Source organism: Trachypithecus francoisi, unplaced genomic scaffold (assembly GCF_009764315.1).
Source record: "Trachypithecus francoisi isolate TF-2019V2 unplaced genomic scaffold, Tfra_2.0 Lachesis_group4, whole genome shotgun sequence".
In the NCBI taxonomy this organism is placed as follows: Eukaryota; Metazoa; Chordata; class Mammalia; order Primates; family Cercopithecidae; genus Trachypithecus; species Trachypithecus francoisi.
In genome coordinates this window covers 95,420,679-95,442,520 of record NW_022681469.1, presented here as the reverse complement: position 1 = coordinate 95,442,520, position 21,842 = coordinate 95,420,679, and the positions used below count along the sequence as shown (strand labels likewise).

The window sequence follows — 21,842 nt, the reverse complement described above, 5'->3', positions numbered from 1 at the left end:
ACCTGAAAACACCACAACGATGGTCATAAAACTCTTCAAATGGTTTCTCATTTGTAACTAAAACCATGGACATTATAATGAGATATATAGGAGATCTTAGTCTATTCAAATACATGTCACCAACCTAAATGCCTAAAAGCTATTCTTCCTCAAAAAAAAAAAAAAAAAAAAAATCAAAATGAAAGTAAGGAAGTAGGAAAGAAAAAGGATTGGAAAATCAAAATGCCTGTCTAAAAAGAATTCCCACAATATAAACAGAGTGTACCAACATTTGAAAATGCCACTAGAAATTATTACTAGCGGGAATAAGGTAACCTTAGGAAGCATCCAATCTAAGATGCAATCTAAGATAAAAAATAAGTTACAATTTCTAAGTTTATATCATACAAAAATATGCCAGACATAAAGAATGATGATTATTTAATGGCAAGTACTAAAACACTTAAGAGACCAGGGGCAGTGGCTTACACCTGCAAGCCCAACACTTTGGGAGGCACAGGAGGGAGTATCCCTAGAGCCCAGAAGTTTGAGACCAGTCTGATCAACACAGGAAGACCTCATCTCTACACAAAAATTCTAAAAATTAGCCAGGCATGGTGGCATGCGCCTATAGTCCCAGCTACCCAGGAAGGTGGGGTGGCAGGATTGCTTGAGCCTGAGAGGTCAAGGGTACAATGAGCCATGATCATTCCACTGTACTCCAGCATGGGTGACAGAGCAAGACCCTGTCTCTCAAAAACAAATAAATAAACAAACAGGTTGGAACATTTTTCTATATTTCCAAATTTACAATTTCAGATTTCAAATGAGAAAGGTATGTATTTATGTAATTTAAGAAAAAATTAAAAGGTTATACTTCAGGTTTTTAAAACACAGAAAGGTGTTAACAATCACAGAATCTAGAAAAACCAGGAGAGTAAGAAAAGTGTGAATCACCAAAGTGTCCAGTGAAAAAACTCTTTGACTACATCAAATAGAGCAAAATTCTTTAGGTAGAAATATATCTTGAGTCAGAACACTGCATTTCACAAAGATATTTCGCAGCTTACTGAAAATAATCCTTAAGAACTTTTTTAAAAATTTATTTATTTATTTATTTTTAAAGACAGGGTCTCGCTCTGTCACTCAGCCTGGAGTACAGTGGTGCAATCTCAGCTCACTGCAGCCTCCATCTCCCAGGCTCAAGCTATCCGCTGGCCTCAGCCTCCCAAGTAGCTGGGACCACAGGAACACGCCACCACACCTGGCTAATTTTTTTGTAGAGAAGGGCCTTTGCCATGTTGCCAGGCTGGTCTCAAACTCCTGAGCTCAAGCTGTCCACCTGCCTCAGCCTCCCAAAGTGCTGGGATCAGAGGCGTAAGCCACAGCACTGGCGGGAACTTAGGTTATAGTTTAACTTAGTTTTTAGTTTAACTTTCCCAAAACAAACCCCCTTCCTGTCTGAGGACTAGACTACCTTTGCAGGACTAATAAATTAGCTATAAAATTAGAAATTGGCCAGGCGTGGTGGCTCACACCTGTAATCCCAGCACTTCGGGAGGCCGAGGTGGGTGGATCACCTGAGGTGAGGAGTTCAAGACCAGCCTGACCAAAATGGTGAAACCCTGTCTCTACTAAAAATACAAAATTAGCCGGACGTGGTGGTGCATGCCTGTAATCCCAGCTACTCAGGGGGCTGAGGCAGGAGAATCGCTTAACCCAGGAGGCCGAAGCTGCAGTGAGCTGAGATTGCATCATTGCACTTCAGCCTGGGCAACAAGAGTGAAACTCCATCTCAAAAAAAAAAAAAAAAAAAATTAGAAATTAAGGTTTAGAAACAGCTGGAGGCTGCAAAATTCTGAATCTCCCCAAATTGTTCCTGGGGGTAATAACACTACTGTCAAACTGAAGATCAGTGCTTGAGATAGATGGATCAGCTGACACCGCCCAGATCAATGAACTGGCTCATCTGGTCTTGTGCCCCTACCTAGGAAATGACTCAGTGCAAGAGGACAGCTTTGAAGGGTCATGATTCTATGATTTTGTCTCCAACCTGACCAATCAGCACTCCCTACTTTCTGACCCCCCACCTACCAAATTATCATTAAAAACCCCAATCCCTGAGTTCTCAGTGAGATGGGTTTGAGTAATAATAAAATTCTGGTTTCCCATATGGCTGGCTCTGTATGAATTAAACTCTTTCTCTATTGCAATTCCCACCTTGATAAATCGGTTCTGTCTAGGCATCAGGCAAGGAGAACCCATTAGAACCGCCATTAGGCAGTTATAATAGGATGGGCGGTCAGATACACTTCATTATACTTCCCTCCCTTGATAACCGCCATTATCATCATGCCATTAGGCATTATTCTCTAAGGGCTAAATTAGGGGTGTCCAATCTCTTGGCTTCCCTGGGCCACACTGGAAGAACTGTTCTGACCACACATAAAATATACTAACACTAACGATAGCTGATGAGCTAAAAAAATTTAAAAATCACAAAAAAACTCACAGCATTTTAAGAAAGTTTATGAATTTGTGTTGGGCCGCATTCAAAGCTGTCCCATGCGGCCCATGGGTCGCAGGTTGAACAAGCTTGGGCTAAACAGAAGCCAGACCTTTCAAAAGACTCCACCACTGATCTCAACCAACTGCCTGACTGCTGCCCCTCCATTCTGCAGTTTCAACAAAACAACCTACAAGCATTTCTTCCTGATAAGAGACCACCAGCCACAGAGTAGTTCTGGCCAGTCTACAGAGGAAGCACAGTAAGGGTTTTCGTGTCCTCCGCTTTACCTTTTGACATCAGAGGGCTGAAAACTCCACTCTGAAATCATGCTAACGCCACAATTTTTTTTATATGTAGGACCTAGGAAGGGCATGAAGCTCAATTGTGCATGCACGTTTCTCCTTTCATAAATATTCATGACACCTTAACTTATTAAATATGTATATTTGGCCACTCTGCTCAGCATAAATTCCTGTTTCCTTTGTCCCTCTCTCCAAGTGTCCGTTTCTGGTTTCTGGCCGGAGGCTATGCTTCCCAGCCTGTCAGAATGACCACTCTGCAGGCTGCAACCCTTTATAAGAAATAAAGCTCTCCTTTCCAAATTTATGAACCTTGTCATTCTTCAGCTGACACCGTGAGGACCTTGAAGAGGAAGGGGTGAGGGGGACTGAAAACAGGTGACCACTGCTGGAACCTGAGTCATTACCCCCAGGGGAGGCTAGGCCCTATATTTATAAGGCAAAAGTAGAAGTAAAGTGAAGAGGAAACAATTTCTACTGGTATTACTTTATTCTCCAGGGCTGATATGAATACACTCACTGTTCTATTCTCAGAGAACTGTCTGTGATTTCACATAAGAAAAAAAAAAAGATAAGACGTTTTGACTTCTTTAGCAACTGAAGGTAATTTACTTACGTACTTTTAATTTAGTGATTAGAAAGGAAAACGATTATTAGCCTCAATCCTTAGGAAAAGAAAAAAAAGGAAAGATTCAATGTCTCTTCTTTCTGTGCAATGTTCAAAACTGCAAACAACAGAGGAGCTTGCACTTTGAACCTCTCCAAGTTTTCTTTACGTTTCAAGTACTGATCCAGCCCCCAGAAGGCCACTGAGATAAGGACAGAGTCACTAACTAGAAACCTGACAGGCCAACACTGAGGCCAAGGGCTTATGGCTACCATCTGGCATAGTTTTTACTGGAGTACTTCTTCCATCAAAACAGTCTATAATCTAAAAACTTTTAAACCTTAATTTCTAGGCCATTATATTAATTTTCTATTAATCACTTAAAAAAAACACAAAACTTGAAATTCACCAAATTAACAACTAGAGAGTTGTTTTTTGTTTTTTGCTTTTGAAACAGGGCCTCGCTCTGTTGCCCAGACTAGCAGTATAGTAGCACAATCTCAGCTCACTGCAGCCTTGGCCTCCCGGGCTCAAGCAATCCTCCCACTTTAGCTTTCTGAATGGCCTGGGACTACAGGTGCACACCACCATGCCTAGCTAATTTTTGTATTTTTGTTTTTTTAGAGGGGTCTCATTACATTGCCCAGTCTGGTCTCGAACTCCTGGCCTCACGTGATCCTCCTGCCTCAGTCTTTCCACAGGGATGGCAGGTGTGAGCCACTGTGCCTGGCCTGGAGTTTTTAAGGCAAAAAATAAATCATCATCATCATTCTTATTTTGGCCTAAGATGAACTCTTGAATATTTTTAAGATTCCCAGGAGAAGGCCGGGCACGGTGGCTCACGCCTGTAATCCCTGCACTTTAGGAGGCCGAGGCGGGCTGATCACGAGGTCGGGAGATTGAGACCATCCTGGCTAACACGGTGAAACCCTGTCTCTACTAAAAATACAAAAAAAAATTAGCCGGGCGTGGTGACAGGCGCCTGTAGTCCCAGCTACTCTGGAGGCTGAGGCAGGTGAATGGTGTGAACCCGGGAGGTGGAGCTTGCAGTGAGCCGAGATAGCGAAACTGCACTCCAGCCTGGGTGACAGAGTGAGACTCTGCCTCAAAAAAAAAAATAAAAAAAAAAAAAAAGATTCCCAGGAGACAGTTCTCAACTAACTGCTGAAACACAAAAGTAATTAGTCTATATGGCACAAAAGTAGACTAACTAAGGAGAGGGGACACACTTAAAATGAAGTATCAGTAAAGCACTAGACCTGAAGAAGGGCAATAGAGTGTGATCCAACTATCATCAGCTCCAAGTGGATTCTTATAGCTGCTTGTCAAGTGGTTTGCCAGACTCCTCTCCAACCCTACTTCAATCCGTTCTTCTCAGAGCAATCAAATATTATTCCAAAATAAAAACTCATAATTTGAAGACATTTTGCCAATAAAAAAAAATGCTCAAGCTCATTAATCATAGGGAAATGTAAATTAAAACCACTACGAAATACCACTTCACACCCATTAGGATAGCTATCATCAAAAAAAAAAAAAAAACAGAAAACACGTGTTGGCAAGGATGTGAACAAACTGAAACTCTTCTGCTCTGCTGGTGGGCACATAAAATGGTGTGGCTGCTGGGGAAGACAGTATGGCATTTCCTCCAAAACTTAAACACAGGATTATCATACAATCTGTAATTGAACTTCTGGATATACACACAAAAGAAATGAAAGCAGGAACCCAAAGGGATATGTGTATGCCAATGTTCACTGCAGCATTATTCCTAACAGCCGAAAGGTGGAAACAACCAGTGTCCAACAATAGATAAACAGACAAATAAAATGTGGCATCTACATACAATGGTATATTATTCAGTGCTAAGGAAGTAAGATGTTCTGATACATGCTACAACATGAAAGAAGAGAATAGAAAGTTATGATTTAATGGGTACAGAGTTTCAGATGGGGATGATGAAGAAGTTCTGGAGATGGATGGTAGTAATGGTTGCACAATGATGTGAATGTACTTAATGTCACTGAACTGTACACTTAAATGTTAAAAAGATAAATTTTAGATTATGTATTTTTTACCACACACACACACACACAAGCATATCACATTCTCCTGATTAAAAACCTTTCAACAGTTTCACACTGCACTTAAAATCTAACATGCAAACTCGGTCACAAATATATCTCCTCCAATCCAGCCAGTCTTCTCTCTGCTTCATACAACAGTAATAATTATATCTTACATTTATATGATATTTTTATTTACCCAGCATGTGTCTTTACATGTTTCCTGACATCCTCTCATTCAGTTAATAACAGTCAGCTCTCAGGGAGGCTATAAGCTTGAAAAAGTTTCTACTCAGAATTTGTGGACAACATGAAAATGTCATTGGTATGAAGTCACTGGAGCATTACCTAGTCCTAAAAGATGACATAACAGCATATTGCTGATGAGAGCAGTTCATCTTCCAAGTAGTCTGAAAGGAGACGAGGTAGACTATCTGTTTAAATCTTACCTCAGATAGAAGGATTTCAAAACCTCCTTACCTTATTCTACCCCACACTGATCTTCTTCTAACTCCCACAGCATGTTACTTCATACCAATTAATTTGATACATCACATTGTCCAAGCATGTGTGTAAGCCGTGTCTCCTTGTTTAAGTCCCAGGTCCCTTATGGGCAAGAACAACAAGCCTTACACTGCTGCCACATCCCCCACAGAGCCTTGTGAACAATCAGCCATCACTAAAAAATGCCTTATGTTTACTTTAAAACACATCCCTGAACCTAACCCCACCTTCTCCCACACAGCAATGTGACCTCCCTGCAACGAGTTTTGGGGTAGAGGAACAGAGGATAGAAATTTGGGGGTAAGGTATCTTCAATTATCCTTTTCTAGACTGGAAGAACCTGAGAAGAAACCTAATCCATTTCCCTCGCATTTCAGATGAAGAAACTGAAGCCCAGATATGTTAAGCGTCTTGCCTAAAAATGAAACAACCAGTTAATGGCAGAAATCCTACTGGTTCAGAATACAGGTCCTGACTCACTGTCTAGGGTTTTCTCTACACCACACTACCTTCCTTACTTCCTCTAGAAAGACTGTGTTTGTAAATACAGAATAAATTGTATCAAATGAAACTTTGTTCTTTTTTGCTTTAAAAGAATGTAACCAGAAAATAGTAATGGCAGTTTAGGACAATGATCCTGAAGATGCCTAATTTGAACTATTCACTAAATTATTAACCTGGCTCTTAAAGTTTCAAATAAACTGTATTCACATAAATCCAAGTATTGCAAAGTTGCTACAAGAAGGATTTCAGAAGTCTTATATGCTAGTTTTTATACAGGCAAGAAACTAGAAGATAAAAACATATGAAGTAAAACAAAGATAAATACAAAGTCTTCTAAAGGTAGAGACCTTCACCACGATCAGCAAACATAGCGATAACACATTTCCAGAAAAAAGAACTGGAGGTGAAAGGAGTGTGGAGGCAGCGCATAAACGCCCAGGCTCAAAGACAACCTTTACTACATGCAGTTCCATTTAAGGCATGAAATAACTTGGTTTACTCATTCATTTGTTCACTAATTCATTCACAATAGCAAAGTACCTACCATGTGCCAGGAACCAGAGATGTAAAAGGTAAAGCAAGATATGAAAGACAAGATTCCTGTTTTTCTGGACACTATTTTAATAGGAATGGGACAACAAACAAGCAACTTATCTCAGCTTGTGATAAACTGCTATGAAGGAAAAATAAGGGTGATGTTTCTTGGAACATCTACCTGAGGTGTGAGGTCAAGGAGTAATGAGGGGGTAATACCTGATTTGAGAAAGAAGAGGAAGTACAAAGTCTGGTTCCAATTTCCTTCCAATAAAACCTTTAGAATTCTTCTTTTGGCCGGGCGCGGTGGCTCAAGCCTGTAATCCCAGCGCTTTGGGAGGCCGAGACGGGCGGATCACGAGGTCAGGATATCGAGACCATCCTGGCTAACATGGTGAAACCCCGTCTCTACTAAAAAATACAAAAAAAAAACTAGCCGGGCGAGATGGCGGGCGCCTGTAGTCCCAGCTACTCGGGAGGCTGAGGCAGGAGAACGGCATAAACCCGGCAGGCGGAGCTTGCAGTGAGCTGAGATCCGGCCACTGCACTCCAGCCTGGGCGACAGGGCGAGACTCCGTCTCAAAAAAAAAAGAATTCTTCTTTTACCAGAATCTTGGGAGCAGGCAACAAATTCCTTATTTCTATTTTCCTCAATACAAACAAATGAGAATGAGAGGGTTCCCAAAGCACATCATGAAATGGCCTGGTCTGGAGAAATCATACAAAGTGAACATAAGGAAACCCACAAGCAAAGAAAGCTTTGTGTTCCCCGGTCTTATGAAAATGGCAGTTCCACTGTTGGTAATATACAGGAATAGTAATGATCTGATATGGTGGTGTTTACAAAGAAAGATATATTCTTATTGGTGTTCTCTAAACTGAAAGGGGCAGTGGCAAGATCAGGTATGAAATAAGGTCTAGGTAGCAATCTGTCTGTGCATTTACTTAAAACTCGTATTAAGCATTTTAAATACAATTTTTGAAACTCCAAAATATTCCCTGTTAAAAAACACAAAAGTAGAGAAACAAACATGGATAAATTTTTTTTCTAAATTTTTATATTTATTACAGGCATTAACATGTCTACTCCACTTTACAAGATCTTTAGAGAAAAGTGCTGTTCAAAGCTCTATTATGCCACTTGCCAAACAGCACACTATGTAAACAACCAAATATTTAAGCCATTTTTCAGTGGTTTCTCCCTAGCCAGAGACATAAAGATATATACTTGTCTTTAGTCCAACATTATTTCCAGAGAAAAGTAAAACAGGCTGGGCGTGGTGGCTCACACTCGTAATTCCAGCACTTTACAAGGTTGAGGTGGGGGGACTTATTGAAGTCAGAAGTACAAGAAGACCATCCTGGGCAACACTGCAAGACGCAGTCACTATAAAAAAAAAAAAAAATTAAAAATTAGCCGAGCATGGTGGTGCGCACCTGTAGTCCCGGCTACTCTGGAGAGTGAGGCAGGAGGCCCACTCAAGCCCAGGAGTACCAGGTTTCAATGCGCTATGGGTGACAGAGTGAGACGCTATCTCAAAATTTAATTAATTCATTAAATCAAACAAAAAATCAGGAAATATTTAAACTAGAACACTTTCATTATAAAGATAAGAAAAATGAAGCACAAAGAGAAGTAACGACCACTCAAAGTCAAACATACAGAGAAACGTTAGGCATCCAACCTCTCAGCCCAGGACTCCACCGTTTTTCAAAAGCAGGGAACAAAATTAACAGTTTGCAACGAGCACTTTTTCAAAACACAAGATAAAATAGAAACCATCAGAGTAGACTGTACACATCAATTTTGTTTTGTGAAATTTCCAGTTTATTTTTACATATACAGACACATGCATGCATACACAGTTGTTGCTGTTTGAGACAGGGTTTGGCTCTGTTGCCCAGGCTCTAGAATGCAGTGGCCATAGCTCACTGAGCCTTGATCTCCCAGACTCAAGAGGTCCCCCACCCTTGCCTCAGTCTCCTAAGCAGCTGGGACTACAGGTGTGTGCCACCACGTTTGACAAACTTTATTTTTAGCAGGGACAAGGTCTCACTATGTTGCCCAGGCTGGTCTCAAACTCCTGAGCTCAGGCAATCTTCCTGCCTCACCTTCCCAAAGTGCTGGGATTACAGGCATGAGCCACTGAGTCCAGCCTATGCACACACAGTTATACACGTATGGAGTCTTTTTTTTTTTTTTAATTATTGAGACGAGATCTACCTATGTCACCCAGGCCAGTCTCAAACTCCTGGGCCCACGTGATTCTCCCACCTCAACCTCCCTAGTAGCTAGGACTGACTACAGGCACACACTACCATACCCAGACATCTATGGAGTCTTGATATAAAAAGATCTCTTACTATGGATTGTAACAAAAAAGTTTAAAAAATACTGCATTTCACACTCCCTGTCATCTGTCATGAAGTACTTCCTTTTATTTTATGCAAACATAGCAACAGCAACATTAAAAAGACAAATAGATGGCTAATCCTACCTTATAATCTCTCATTCAAATCTCATTTTCGCATCTATTCAGTGGTCTACATTTTGTGCCATTATAACTATAGCTACAGTAACTATCAACAGCAATAGTAGCAACTAGCAGGCAGAGAAGCTTTCACTCAGCCAAAGGTACTAGAAGAACTACTGCCTGTTAGTCTCCAAAGGAATTTCAGCTAAAGAGGCATAGATTTACTACAAAAAGACACAGTATGTTCACCACAGCTCAGAGGTTCAAATAGTTCTCTCCAAAAACAAACCAAAAAAAAGTCCTCCACAGACTTGACCCCGGAATGTAATTTCAGGGGAAAAGGAGCATTCCTAAAATATTTTCTCTATGTAATACTCCCTGAGGTTAATATTGTTTCGGGGGGGAGCAGGATTAACACAGAACACAGCCCCAGTCACTCCATAATAAGGTCTAAGATTTAAAATGCACTGCCTTGAAAGAAACTACACTAAAATTCCAGCTAAGATACGGAAATGAGTGTCAAGACATCAGATCATTTTTAGATGGCACATTTGGGAGACGGAAGAGAAGACAACAGCACTGAATATTACAAAAACAGATAAAAGAAAAATGGTACAGTGAGGCAGGGATAAAAACAGAAAATGTTAAGGCAAAAAGAAAACTAAGCATTATGCTACAGTAAAAGTTTAATCTAAAATACGGACTGGCATAGTGGCTCACACAACCTTGGGAGGCTGAGGAGGGCGGATCACTTGAGGTCAGGCGTTCAAGACCAGCCCGGTCAACATGGTGAAATCCCATCTCTACTAAAAATACAAAAATTAGACAGGCATGGTGTTGCATGCCTGTAAACTCAGTTACTTGGGTGGCTGAGGCACAAGAATCACTTGAACCCGGGAGGTGGAGGTTGCAGTGTGCCAAGATCGCACCACTGCACTCCAAGCTGGGTGACAGAGCAAGGCTGTTTCAAACTAAACTAACTAAACTAAAATGTACAATAAAATAAACTATGCAGGCTGGGCTCCATGGCTCACACCTGTAATCCCACCATTTGGGAAGCCGACACAGGCAGATCACTTGAGGTCAGAAGTTCAAGACCACCCTGGCCAACATAGTAAGACCTTGTCTCTACTAAAACTACAAATATTAGCTGGGCATGAGGTACAAGAATTGCTTGAACCCAACAGGTAGAGGTTGCAGTGAGCCAGCACCACTGCACTCCAGCCTGGGTGACAGAGCAAGACTCTGTCTCAAAAAAAAAAAAAAAAACCCTATATATATACATATACATAGACACACACTATGCAGCACCAGATACTTTAATCACAGAGCTTGACCTGTCACAGCCTTGGCCAATCATGTTTTGTGCCACATGACCCCACATTTTGTGCCACATGTGCCACATGGACCCTAGTTCCACAGCCTAGAATCTGTGGCCTCAAAGAAAGAGGCCCCAGGGAAAACCAGGCAGTTGGCAGAAGGAGCTGAAGGAGAAGTCATGAAAATAATAAAGCTGGGTGAGGGGATTGACAGGTAAAGTTATGAAGAATCAGGCACAATAGGTATAGAGGCTATGAGCAAAAGATACAGAGTAGGGAGAAAGAGAACAAAGCATGTCAAAAATGCAGAGAAACTGTGCAGCTCACGAGAGAGTGATAACTGGCCAGTAGGGATTCTGATTTCTGGCAGCTTTCTTGTTGTCTCATATGTATTCCTTCCTTCAAGGTAGTTTGAAAGAATTATATGACCTGAAGCAGGAAGAAACACTAAGAACACAAATGACTAAAAGGGTTTACACCAATTTTGTTTACGCCATTTAAAAAAACCTCTAAAAACCTTTATCATTGAAAGTCTGAGCTAGAAAAGTCCTTGGAATCAGACCAATTCACTATTTTAGAGATGAGGAAATTGAGGACCACAAAATAATCTAAGGTTTCACAGATAGTGACAGAGCAAGGACAACACTAAGGACTCCTATTTCCATAGCCATTACTGTCTGTCCTACACTGCACTAAATAACACCAACATAGAAACATTTTCCTCAAAACAAGTATTTTTGCAACACGTTTTACAGTGAGTCAGAGACTTTATGTGCACATGCCTTTTTCCACAGTTTAAGTAAGTTTTCTATAGTTTAAATAAGTTTTCCACTTATTTATTCTCTGACTGTTATGCTTATAAAATACATCATTAGATTTCTCCTTTTCTTCCTCACATATATTTTAAAAATTAATCTGTCACTAAAGAAATAACACCAGCAATTCATCAGGCCCACTGGCTTTTTCCCCCTACAACTGCGTGTTTTAAAACAGTATTTACTCAGGATTGTTATTGCACATACTGTGTAATAGTGTTTGAACTCAAAGTAGTACAGAGCAGACATTTTAAGTGAAAAATAAACTTCAATTAAGGATCATAGAGATTTCCTTGAAGAAAAATTTATAACCAACGTCAGTAAAATTCAGGAGAAAATAGTGCAAGAACAACTGAAACTGAAAAGGGACTAATGTGAAATTATCAAGTCATTCCTGACGGAATTTATTGCATTCACTCAGGGTGTCTTGTGAACAAAAACTACAACTTGTAAACACAAATCCCAAACTGGGGAAATTACTAATCAGTGAGAAGATGCAGACGGAAGTAGAAAAAAGTTGACCCAGGGTAAACATGATGAAGCCCAGAGGCAGGACTGTAGAACACCTGGATGCCTACTCTGACGAAACAAACACTTAAGCGCCTCTAAGGATCCCCAAAGACACATCTGACGTGGAGGGGAAACGTGAATAAATACTTGCATCTCTAAAGCTGATCCACAGAAAAGCAGAGTCATCCTTTTCCTAAGAACAGTCTCAGCCATCTTAAAACAGCAGAAATTAGAAAGACGGCATATTTTAACGAATCCTTTCGTTAGGTTTAAGATAAAGTGAAGAACACAAAACCCAGGTATTAATGACTAAAAAAAGAAAAGCGCCGGGCGCGGTGGCTCACGCCTGTAATCCCAGCACTTTGGGAGGCCGCCGTGAGGCGGGCAGATCACGAGGTCAGGAGATCGAGACCATCTTGGTGAACACGGTCAAACCCCGTCTCTACTAAACATACAAAAAAATTAGCCGGGAGTGGTGGCGGGCGCCTGCAGTCCCAGCTTCTCAGGAGGCTGAGGCAGGAGAATGGCGTGAACCCGGGAGGCGGAGCTTGTAGTGAGCCGAGATCGCGCCACTGCACTCCAACCTGGGCGACAGAGCGAGACTCCATCTCAAAAAAAAAAAAAAAAGAAAAGAAAGAAAAGAAAAGCACAAAACTCAAGTCCAGAGGCCACTTCGGTCACTTCAGTCATAGCTAATAAAGTATCACAAAGGATCTTTTCATCAAATGAAGACCTAATGACGTTATAGGTCTATATTCTTAATTCTAACAACTTAAAGGTATGTGTTTTAATGGATGAGAAAACTCAGGCTTAGAGCCTTTAAGTAACCAAGATCACCAAGGCAGGCAGTGAGAGAAACCCAGGCAGGATTCGAAGCCTCGCTGCCTGAGCCATTCTCATTACCGCCACAGTCAACAATCAACACGGCAGTTTAAGTTCATCCTTACCAGTCACCCAGGAGATGAGTTTTGAAGAGGGAGTTTAAAACGGGCATCTGACTTTCTCTCTCTCCCAAAGTATAAGAGAACTGAGCTGTCAAAAACAGAAAAAGAAGTGAGTGTGGTGCCGCCCGGACTCTCCATCCCGCAGCTCCGGACCGAGCCCGCCCCGCTCGACTCGCGCAGCCCCAGCCACGCTCTTCCCCGCCCGGGCCAAGGGACCGCAGCTGTCAGACGCGGAGGGGCAGAGGCACGGCCCAAAGAAAGGGACAAAGAGCCTTCCCGGCCGCGGCCGGACGCTGCCGGCCCGTTCCTAAGCCGGGTTTCCGCGGCAGCGGCCCTAGCTGGGCGGGGACCGGGGACGGGGGCGCGGCGGGGGAGGAGCGGCCGCCGAGGCGGAGGGGCTGCGCTAGAGGTGCGGGCCCGGCTGGCTGACTCGCCCCCTACTCACTACCTTGCCGCGGGCTTCCCGTCACGGTCGCCGCCGTCACGGAGCTTCTGAGCCGGGGCGACGCAGCGAGAGCTGATAAGCGGGCGTCAGCTGCGTCCCGCACTGGCGAAGCAGCCTCCAGATCGGGCTGGAGAAAGGCCGGGGGGTGGGAGTCGGGACGAGGTTTGTTCCCAGCTTGTGGAGATTTTACTCCGCTCGTCCCTCGCAGGCTTCCGCTCCGCCTCCCGGCCGGCCCTTCCCGCACTCGGGGGCCAGCAGCCCACGGCGCGCAGCATTGTGGGAGATGTAGTCTCAGAATGAGGAAGCGGCGACACGTGCTTCCAGCCGCCCTGCACCTACCCTGGATCAGAACGACGCCGTTGCGCGGCAACCAGAGAGAGGCGGCGGGCTCTTGTGTGTTGGAAGATGAGCCCGCCAGAGGCATACCCTCGGCCTTAACTCGCTGCAGGCGCTGAAAGAAGGGCTCTGGCATCTTGTTCCCGACCCTCCAGTGAGAAACCAACCTCCCAATACTGTTGACCTGAGGCTGGGAAAGCTTAATGATGATTAAGTGTGCTACAGATGAGAATACCCATCATTGCAGCCGAAGGTCCTTAGCCAGTGGAGTGAGGCAAGAAAAATGAAAGGATTGAAGATTAAATAGTAAGAAACAAAATTATTTTTTCATAGATGATATAATTATGTACATGGAGGCCGGGCGCCCTTGGCTCATGCTTGTAATCCCAGCACTTTGAGAGGCCAAGATGGGAGGATCACCTGAGGACGGGAATTCGAGACCAGCCTGGCCAACTTGGTAAAACCCCGTCTCTACTACAGATATGAACTTAGCCGGGCGAGGTGGCGGACGCCTGTAATTCCAGCCTCTCGGGGGACTGAGGTGGGAGAATTGCTTGAACCCAGGAGGCAGAGGTTGCAGTGAGCTGATATCGCACCACTACACTCCAGCCTGGAGGACAAGAGCGGAACTCCGTCTCAAAAAAAACAAAAAAAAAATGTTTATGGCACTTCAAAACAATCTGCAGAGAAACTGTTAACAATAAAAGAGTTTAACAAGGTTAATAGATACAAAAATCATATTTTAAAAATCAATATTTATTTATATATGCCAGTAAAAAAGATAATGTTTTTTAAAGACACCATTTACAACAGCTCCAAACAAATACCAAGTACCTAGGGATAAATCGATCAAAGAAATGCAAAACCTGACTGAAAAAAACATTGAAAGACCCTGAAGAAGACCTAAATAAAGATATAACATGTTCATAGATTGGAAGAGTCAATACTGAAAAATGCCAGTCTCTCCAAACCTACCTACAGAGCCAGTGCAATTCCCAACAAAATCTCAATAAATTTCTGTGTATGTGTGAGAAACTTGACAAGCTAATTTAAAATGCTATGGAAGAGCAAAGACAAGCATTCATGAAGAAGAGGGGGAAGAAAAAAAAAGAAGAGGAGAAGGAGTGGGAGGAGGATAACTTGTGCTACCAGATAACAAGCTTTGTTATAGAGTAGGCATGGTGGCCCATGCCTATAATCTCAGCACTTTGGGAGGCTGAGGCAAGTGGATTGCTTGAGCCTGGAGTTCAAGACCAGCCTGGGCGACATGGCAAAACCGCATCTCTACCCCCACAAAAAAAAAAAAAAAAAGAAGTTAGCCAGTTGTGGTGGCATGCAGCTATAGTCCCAGCTACTCAGGAGGATCACTTTGAGGCCAGGAGGTAGAGGCTGCAGTGACCCATAATTGTGCCACTGCACTCAGGCAACAGCAAAACTCTTCCTCAAAAACAAAACAAAACAAAACAAAACAAAAACAAGCTTTATTTTAAAGCTGTCAATCTAAATAGTAGAACCTCTAAAAGAAAAAGACATTCATTTGAGAATAGGGCGTTGCGATGGGAATACACATGCCACCGTAAACTCTGTGTATTCAGGGAGGTAAAGGAAGACAAAGAAAAAATAAGAAAGATTAAATAATTGCTTTGAAATTATTATGCTTGGCTACAAAGATCAATAATAAGGATGACTCCAGTTCTAGGTTGAACAGGCAGTTGCTGGGCAGATGTCCACACAGAAGTACTTGTTGTGTAAGGTTGCAGTGGTCTTTGTGTACGGCTGTGGTTTTTGCAGAGTCTTTTGCAATAGTTTAGTTATCAGGCATACCCGTGTGAAAGCCTTCCCTTCTTAGCCTTCCCCAGCTCTGTCATGGTGTTTTGTTTTTTAACACAAGTGACTCCATTTTGATTCTGACAATTTTCACATTTCCCTTTTTTGATCAAGATCTTTCTCAGAATGCATCACTGATCAGTCATTTTGTAGTTACATTCTGATATCCCTGGAGGCCTGGTTGCTGGTTTCTTCCCACATTGTGGGGAGTGATTGGTGATGAGGAGTCAGTGTCAAAAACCATTTAGCCACATTTAGGCAATAAGGGAGGTTTGAAGAAAATGACTCTCAGGCTAAGTCTACCTGGAGTTTATTATTAAGGTCTATAGTCTTTTGCTGTCATCTCAAAGTGCTGGCCCAGCATTATTTTGTTAAGACCTATACTTCTGGCCGGGTGCGGTGACTCAAGGCTGTAATCCCAGCACTTTGGGAGGCCGAGACGGGCGGATCACGAGGTCAGGAGATCGAGACCATCCTGGCAAATACGGTGAAACGCCGTCTCTACTAAAAAAATACAAAAAAACTAGCCGGGCGAGGTGGCGGGCGCCTGTAGTCCCAGCTACTACTCGGGAGGCTGAGGCAGAAGAATGGCGCAAACCCGGGAGGCGGAGCTCGCAGTGAGCCGAGATCCGGCCACTGCACTCCAGCCTGGGCGACAGAGCGAGACTCCGTCTCAAAAAAAAAAAAAAAAAAAGACCTATACTTCTGCAAAAATTTAACAAGTAACATATAATTTTTTTAAGGGTTTTTTTTTAAGGGTTTGTAAGCTGAGGCATACAGACCTCAACCTGAAAATATTCTGTTTGTGAATTCAGACTATTCACCTACAACCTAGAGAAGAAGCGAGATGAGTGCAGTGTGAAGAGCACAGCTGTGCGGGTGGGAGACTTTGGCAGTGCCACCTTTGACCATAAGCACGATAGCACCATTGTCTCCACTCGCCATTACCGAGCACCAGAGGTCATCCATGAGTTGGGCTGGTCACAGCTTTGTGATGTGTGGAGTATAGGCTGCATCATCTTTGAGTACTGTGTGTGCTTCAGCCTCTTCCAGATCCATAACAACAGAGAGCATCTAGCCATGATGGAAAGGATCTTGGGTCCTCTCCCTTCCTGGATGATCCGAAAGACAAGAAAGCAGAAACATTTTTACCGGGGTCACCTGGATTGAGATGAGAACACATCAGCTGGGCACTATGTTTGTGAGAACTGCAAACCACTGCGGCAGTATCTGACCTCAGAGGCAGAGGAACACCACCAGCTCTTCAATCTGATTGAAAACATGCTAGAGTATGAACCAGCTAAGCAGTTGACCTTGGGTGAAGCCCTTCAGCATCCTTTCTTTGCCTGCCTTGGGGCTGAGCCACCTAACAAGTTATGAGACTCCAGTCGGGATATCAGTCTGTGACGATCAGGCCCTGCGCCACCTTGCATCTTTTATAGCAGTGGGTGTCCAGTCCAGGACACTGGTCCTTTTTTTATAAAAGAGAACAGAACCAGAGTTCACTCCTTCCTCCTGGTTCTCTGTATACCTGTGAATATGTGAAATAGAGTAAATATGAAAGAATTTGTACCTATCACTTCAACCCCTGCCTTGTACATAATGCTGTTTCATTCACACACTTTCCACCCTCATCTGCCCCCTCATACAGAGTTGGATGGGGGCTGAGTGAGGTAACCAGGTGGCATCTACCCCATGTTTTATAAGGAATTTTGTAAAGTTTTATAAGGAATTTTGTGAAATGAAATAACGTACTTCATTTGACCCAAAAAAAAAAAATTAGTTGGGCGTAGTGGTGCACACCTGTGGTTCCAGCTACTCAGGAAGGTTACACAGAAGATTGCTTGAGCCTGGGAGGCAGAGGTTACAGCAAGCCAAGATTATGCCACTGCACTCCAGCCTGAGTAATAGAGCAAGACCCTGTCTCAAAAATTAAAAAAAAAAAAAAGTGAAGTAAGCCTCCCTAAAGGGCACCATTGTTGGGAAGGCCTAAATCTGGAAGTGCCTTCCAATGGGCTGTGAGGAGTGCCTGACCCTTCATGGAAGTTCTCTTTTTCCACATAATAATAGTCCAAAAGGTTTGGTCTGGAGGAGTCCTGACAGGTCAGGGGAGGGAGAGGCCCAACCTGCCTCTTAGGGTTTGAGAATGTGAGAGAGGTCTGTCAACCATGAGAAAAACTCCTAGTCCAAAGCAACATAAAGAGAAGAGCTTGGGCCAAGACAAATATTTTAATTCTCTATTCCTTGTGCTGGGAACTCATCTTGCCCCAATTCAAATGTAAGCCTTGCCTATAGAAAGTAATTTTTTTTTTTTTTTGAGACGGAGTTTTGCTCTTGTTGTCCAGGCTGGAGTGCAATGGTGCGATCTCAGCTCACCACAACCTCCACCTCCTGGGTTCAAGTGATTCTCCTGCCTCAGCCTCCCAAGTAAGTGGGATTACAGGCATGTGCCACCATGCCCAGCTAATTTTGGAATTTTAGTAGAGGCGGGGTTTCTCCATGTTGTTCAGGCTTGCCTCAGACTCCCTACCTCAGGTAATCTGCCCCCCTCAGAGTCCCAAAGTGCTAGAATTACAGGCATGAGCCACCGCACCTGGCCTAGAAAGTAAATCTTAATCTCTAAAACTCCCAGATATAAAAGGCAAAAAGGCAAAGGTGAACATTCAAATAATCAAGATCATAATGACTATTATTTTTCCTAGCAGATTCAAGGTCATGCTCATACACATTTGGTGAGATGGATTTTAACCAAACAGAAGGCACAAATATGTATCTTTTCTCACTAATTTGCCTGAGTGCAAAAATTACCTACATTGTGTTCATTATTATAAAATTCAAAATAATTACCCCATGTAAAGTAAATGAAATGATGAATGCTATTTTATTTAAAATTCATTACTATAACTTTTTTCCATATAAGGGGCTAGGTTTAGAAATTAAAGCCTCTGAATAGGCCAGGCATGGTGGCTCATGCCTGTAATTCCAACATTTTGGGAGACTGGGGCAGAAGGATGGCTTTTGGCCCGGAGTTCAAGGCTGCAGTGAGTTATAATAGTGCCATACCACACCAGCCACACCAGCCTGGGCGACAGAATGAGACCCTGTCTCTTAAAAAAAAAATATATATATATATATATGGCTGGGCACCGTGGCTCATACCTGTAATACCAACACTTTGGGAGGGTGAGGCAGTTGGATCTCCCAAGGTCAGGAGTTCCAGACCAGCCTGGCTGACATGGTGAAATCCCATCTCTACTAAAAATACAAAAAGTTAGCTGGGCATGGTGTCGGACGTCTGTAATCTCCAGCTACTCAGGAGGCTGAGGCAGGAGATTTGCTTCAACCTGGGAGGCAGAGGTTACAGTGAGCTGAGCTTGTGCCATTGCACTCCAGCCTGGTCAACAAGAGCAAAACACTGTATAAAAAAAAAAAGTATATATATGTGTGTTTGATAAATCCCAAGGATAAAGTCATTTTACTTGGCTAATTGCAATTTTATAAACTAAAAGGACAAAAAGAAATAGCTTTGACAGACGTTTCTAATGAATCATCTTTATTGCTGTAAACTCATAGAAAACTGTTAAAATTGTTACTATAGTGAATAATAAAAGGAAAGTATTTTCAGAACTTCGAGGCCAAATTGATGTGCAGAGTTTTCTTAGATTCCAAAAACTGTAAGGGTAAAGGGACCCATACAAGACTTGAATTCATTCATTCTACACTATCCCTGACATTTGAAGGTCATCCAGCTTAAAACAAAACAAAACAAAACAAAAAACTCAAGTGATAGTAAACTCACTACTTTCAAAGGAACTTTATTACTTCAGGAAAGATTACTTCAGGAAACTTCATTTTTAAAGTTCTTCTGTATATTGAAAATAAATCTTTCTTCCATCTACCTCTTGGCCTGAGTCCTATCCTTTAGGACCATACCTTCAGGAACAATCACTCTTCATGCTCCCTCTGCATCTGCTCTTTTCCAAGGTCTATCAGGTTCTTTTTTTTTTTTTTTTTTTTTTAAGAGATAGGGTCTCCCTATGTTGCCCAGGCTGGTCTTGAACTCCTGGGCTCAAGGGATCCTCCTTCCTCAGCCTCCCAAAGTGCTAGGATTACAGGCGTGAGCCACCACACCTGGCTCCAAGGCCTTTCAGTTCTAAGGATCAGTGATTTGGGTTGAGTTTGGCTGTGTGGTTCTCCTGCCAGTCTTACTGGGAATCACTTATGCAGCTGCAATCATCAGGCAGTCTGACTGGGGCTAGATGGTCTAAGATGACCTCATTCCTTGTATCAGACACTGTGCTGAGCATTTTATTTGCATTATCTCTGTTACTTTCTCAACAACCTAGGAGATAAACCCTATTATTATGTCGTATTAGAAATGAATATAGGTGAAAAAGAAATTTAAAAAGATAAGAAATGAATATAGGTGATACACTGAACAGGTGGGACTCACAGTTATATTTGGAAAAACAACTGGCTTTCTTTTCTCCACTTTTCATTCAAACCTGTTTTAGTGGGATGACTTGCTTTAGAAGCAAGCCCTGTGACTTATCTGGTCACTGTTAGATAATAAAAAGTCTGATTTTTGCTGGGCACAGTGGCACACACTTACAGTCCCAACTACTCAGGAGGCTGAGACAGGATCATTTGAGTCCAAGAGTTCAGATCCAGCATCCAATCTGGGCAACATTTGAGAACTCCTATCTCTTCTGTTTTGTTGTTGTTGTTGTTGTTTAAGAGACAGAGTCCCACTCTGTCACCCAGGCTGGAGTGCAGTGATGCGATCACGGCTCATTGCAGCCTCTATCTCCCAGGTTCAAGTGATTCTCCCACTTCAGCCTCCCCAGTAGCAGGGAATACATGCACATGCCACCATGCCTGGCTAATTTTTTTTAATTTTTTGTAGAGATGGGGGTCTCACTATCTTGCCCAGGCTGGTCTTGAATTCCTGGGCTCAAGCAATCCTCCCATCCTAGCCTACCAAAGTGTTGGGATTACAGGAATGAGCCCCTGCACCTGGGCTTTTTTTCTCTCTCTCTCGAGACAGGGTCTAGCCAGGCACGGTGGCTCGTGCCTGTAATCCTAGCACTTTGGGAGGCCAAGGTGGGAGGATAGCTTGAGCTCAGGAGTTCGAGACCAGGCTGGGCAACATGGTGAGACATCATCTCAAAAAGAAAAAGGAAAAAAGAGAGGGAGAGAGACAGGGTCTCACACTGTCACCCAGGCCACAGGCCCTCACCACAATGCTCAACTAACTTTTTAATTTTTTGTAGACAGGTTCTCTCCATATTGCCCAGGCTGGTCTTGAACTCCTGGGTTCAGGCAATCCTCCTGCCTTGACTTCCAAAAGTGTTGGGATTACAGGCATCAGTTACCACACCCAGCCATATTTATTTTATTTTTTTCTTAAATATTTTCACATACCCAGGAAAGAGCTGAGAAAAGAGTCCTATTGTTTTTTTGTTGGTTTTTTTTTCCTTTTTTTTTTTTTTTTTGAGGTAGAGTCTCGCTCTGTCGCCCAGGCTGGAGTGCAGTGGTGCAATCTCGGCTCACTGCAAGCTCCACCTCCTGGGTTCAGGCCATTCTCTCGCCTCAGCCTCCCAAGTAGCTGGGACTACAGGCACTCGCCACCAAGCCCAGCTAATTTTTTTTTTTTTTTTTTTTTTTTTGTATTTTTAGTAGAGATGGAGTTTCACCAAGTTAACCAGGATGGTCTCCATCTCCTGACCTCGTGATCCGCCCACCTCCGCCTCCCGAAGTGCTGGGATTGCAGGCGTGAGCCACCACCCCTGGTCAAGAGTCCTATTTTAACATTCCATTACATGAGGAAAGTAAGGCTTTAAATTTTTAAATAACTTGTTCTAGGTCACAGATAATAAAAAGAAAAACTGGATTCAAAAATTAATGTCATGGGTACTATGTTCAGTACCTGGGTGATGGAATCAGTCATACCGCAAACCTCAGCATCATGCAATATAACCAGATAACAAACCTGCACATGTATCTTCAAATCTAAAATAAAAGTTAAAAAGAACAAAAGAAAGATATTCTTATTTTTCCTTGCCAAAAAATTAACATCTTAAATATGCTTACAAATTTCATCTTGGGAGATTTAGCCTATTGTTCTGGGATTTATTTTATTTTATTTTATTTTGTTTTATTTTATTTTT

At 42.7% G+C, this 21,842-nt stretch overlaps 1 protein-coding gene and 1 pseudogene across 10 annotated transcripts in view; one reads left to right on the top strand and one right to left on the bottom strand.

Moving 5' to 3' along the window:
* CCDC126 (coiled-coil domain containing 126) overlaps positions 1-14,300 on the bottom strand; it is a 45,416-nt gene extending 31,116 nt beyond the window's left edge. Inside the window, exons 1-3 of one of the 10 annotated variants that reach the window (XM_033192744.1) lie at positions 13,510-14,300; positions 13,068-13,152; positions 8,043-8,389 (exon numbers count right to left, since the gene is read on the bottom strand). In XM_033192744.1, coding sequence (XP_033048635.1) covers positions 8,248-8,389; positions 13,068-13,152; positions 13,510-13,981 — 699 coding nt within the window. In that variant the 5' untranslated portion in view covers positions 13,982-14,300 and the 3' untranslated portion in view covers positions 8,043-8,247. Of the gene's footprint in view, positions 1-8,042; positions 8,390-13,067; positions 13,153-13,509 lie in introns of those variants that run through there. The other 9 variants (XM_033192745.1, XR_004432816.1, XR_004432817.1 and 6 more) reach the window with 9 other exon arrangements.
* Positions 14,301-15,023: 723 nt separating this feature from the next.
* On the top strand, positions 15,024-17,541 carry LOC117072165 (annotated as a pseudogene).
* The last annotated feature ends 4,301 nt before the right edge of the window (positions 17,542-21,842 follow it).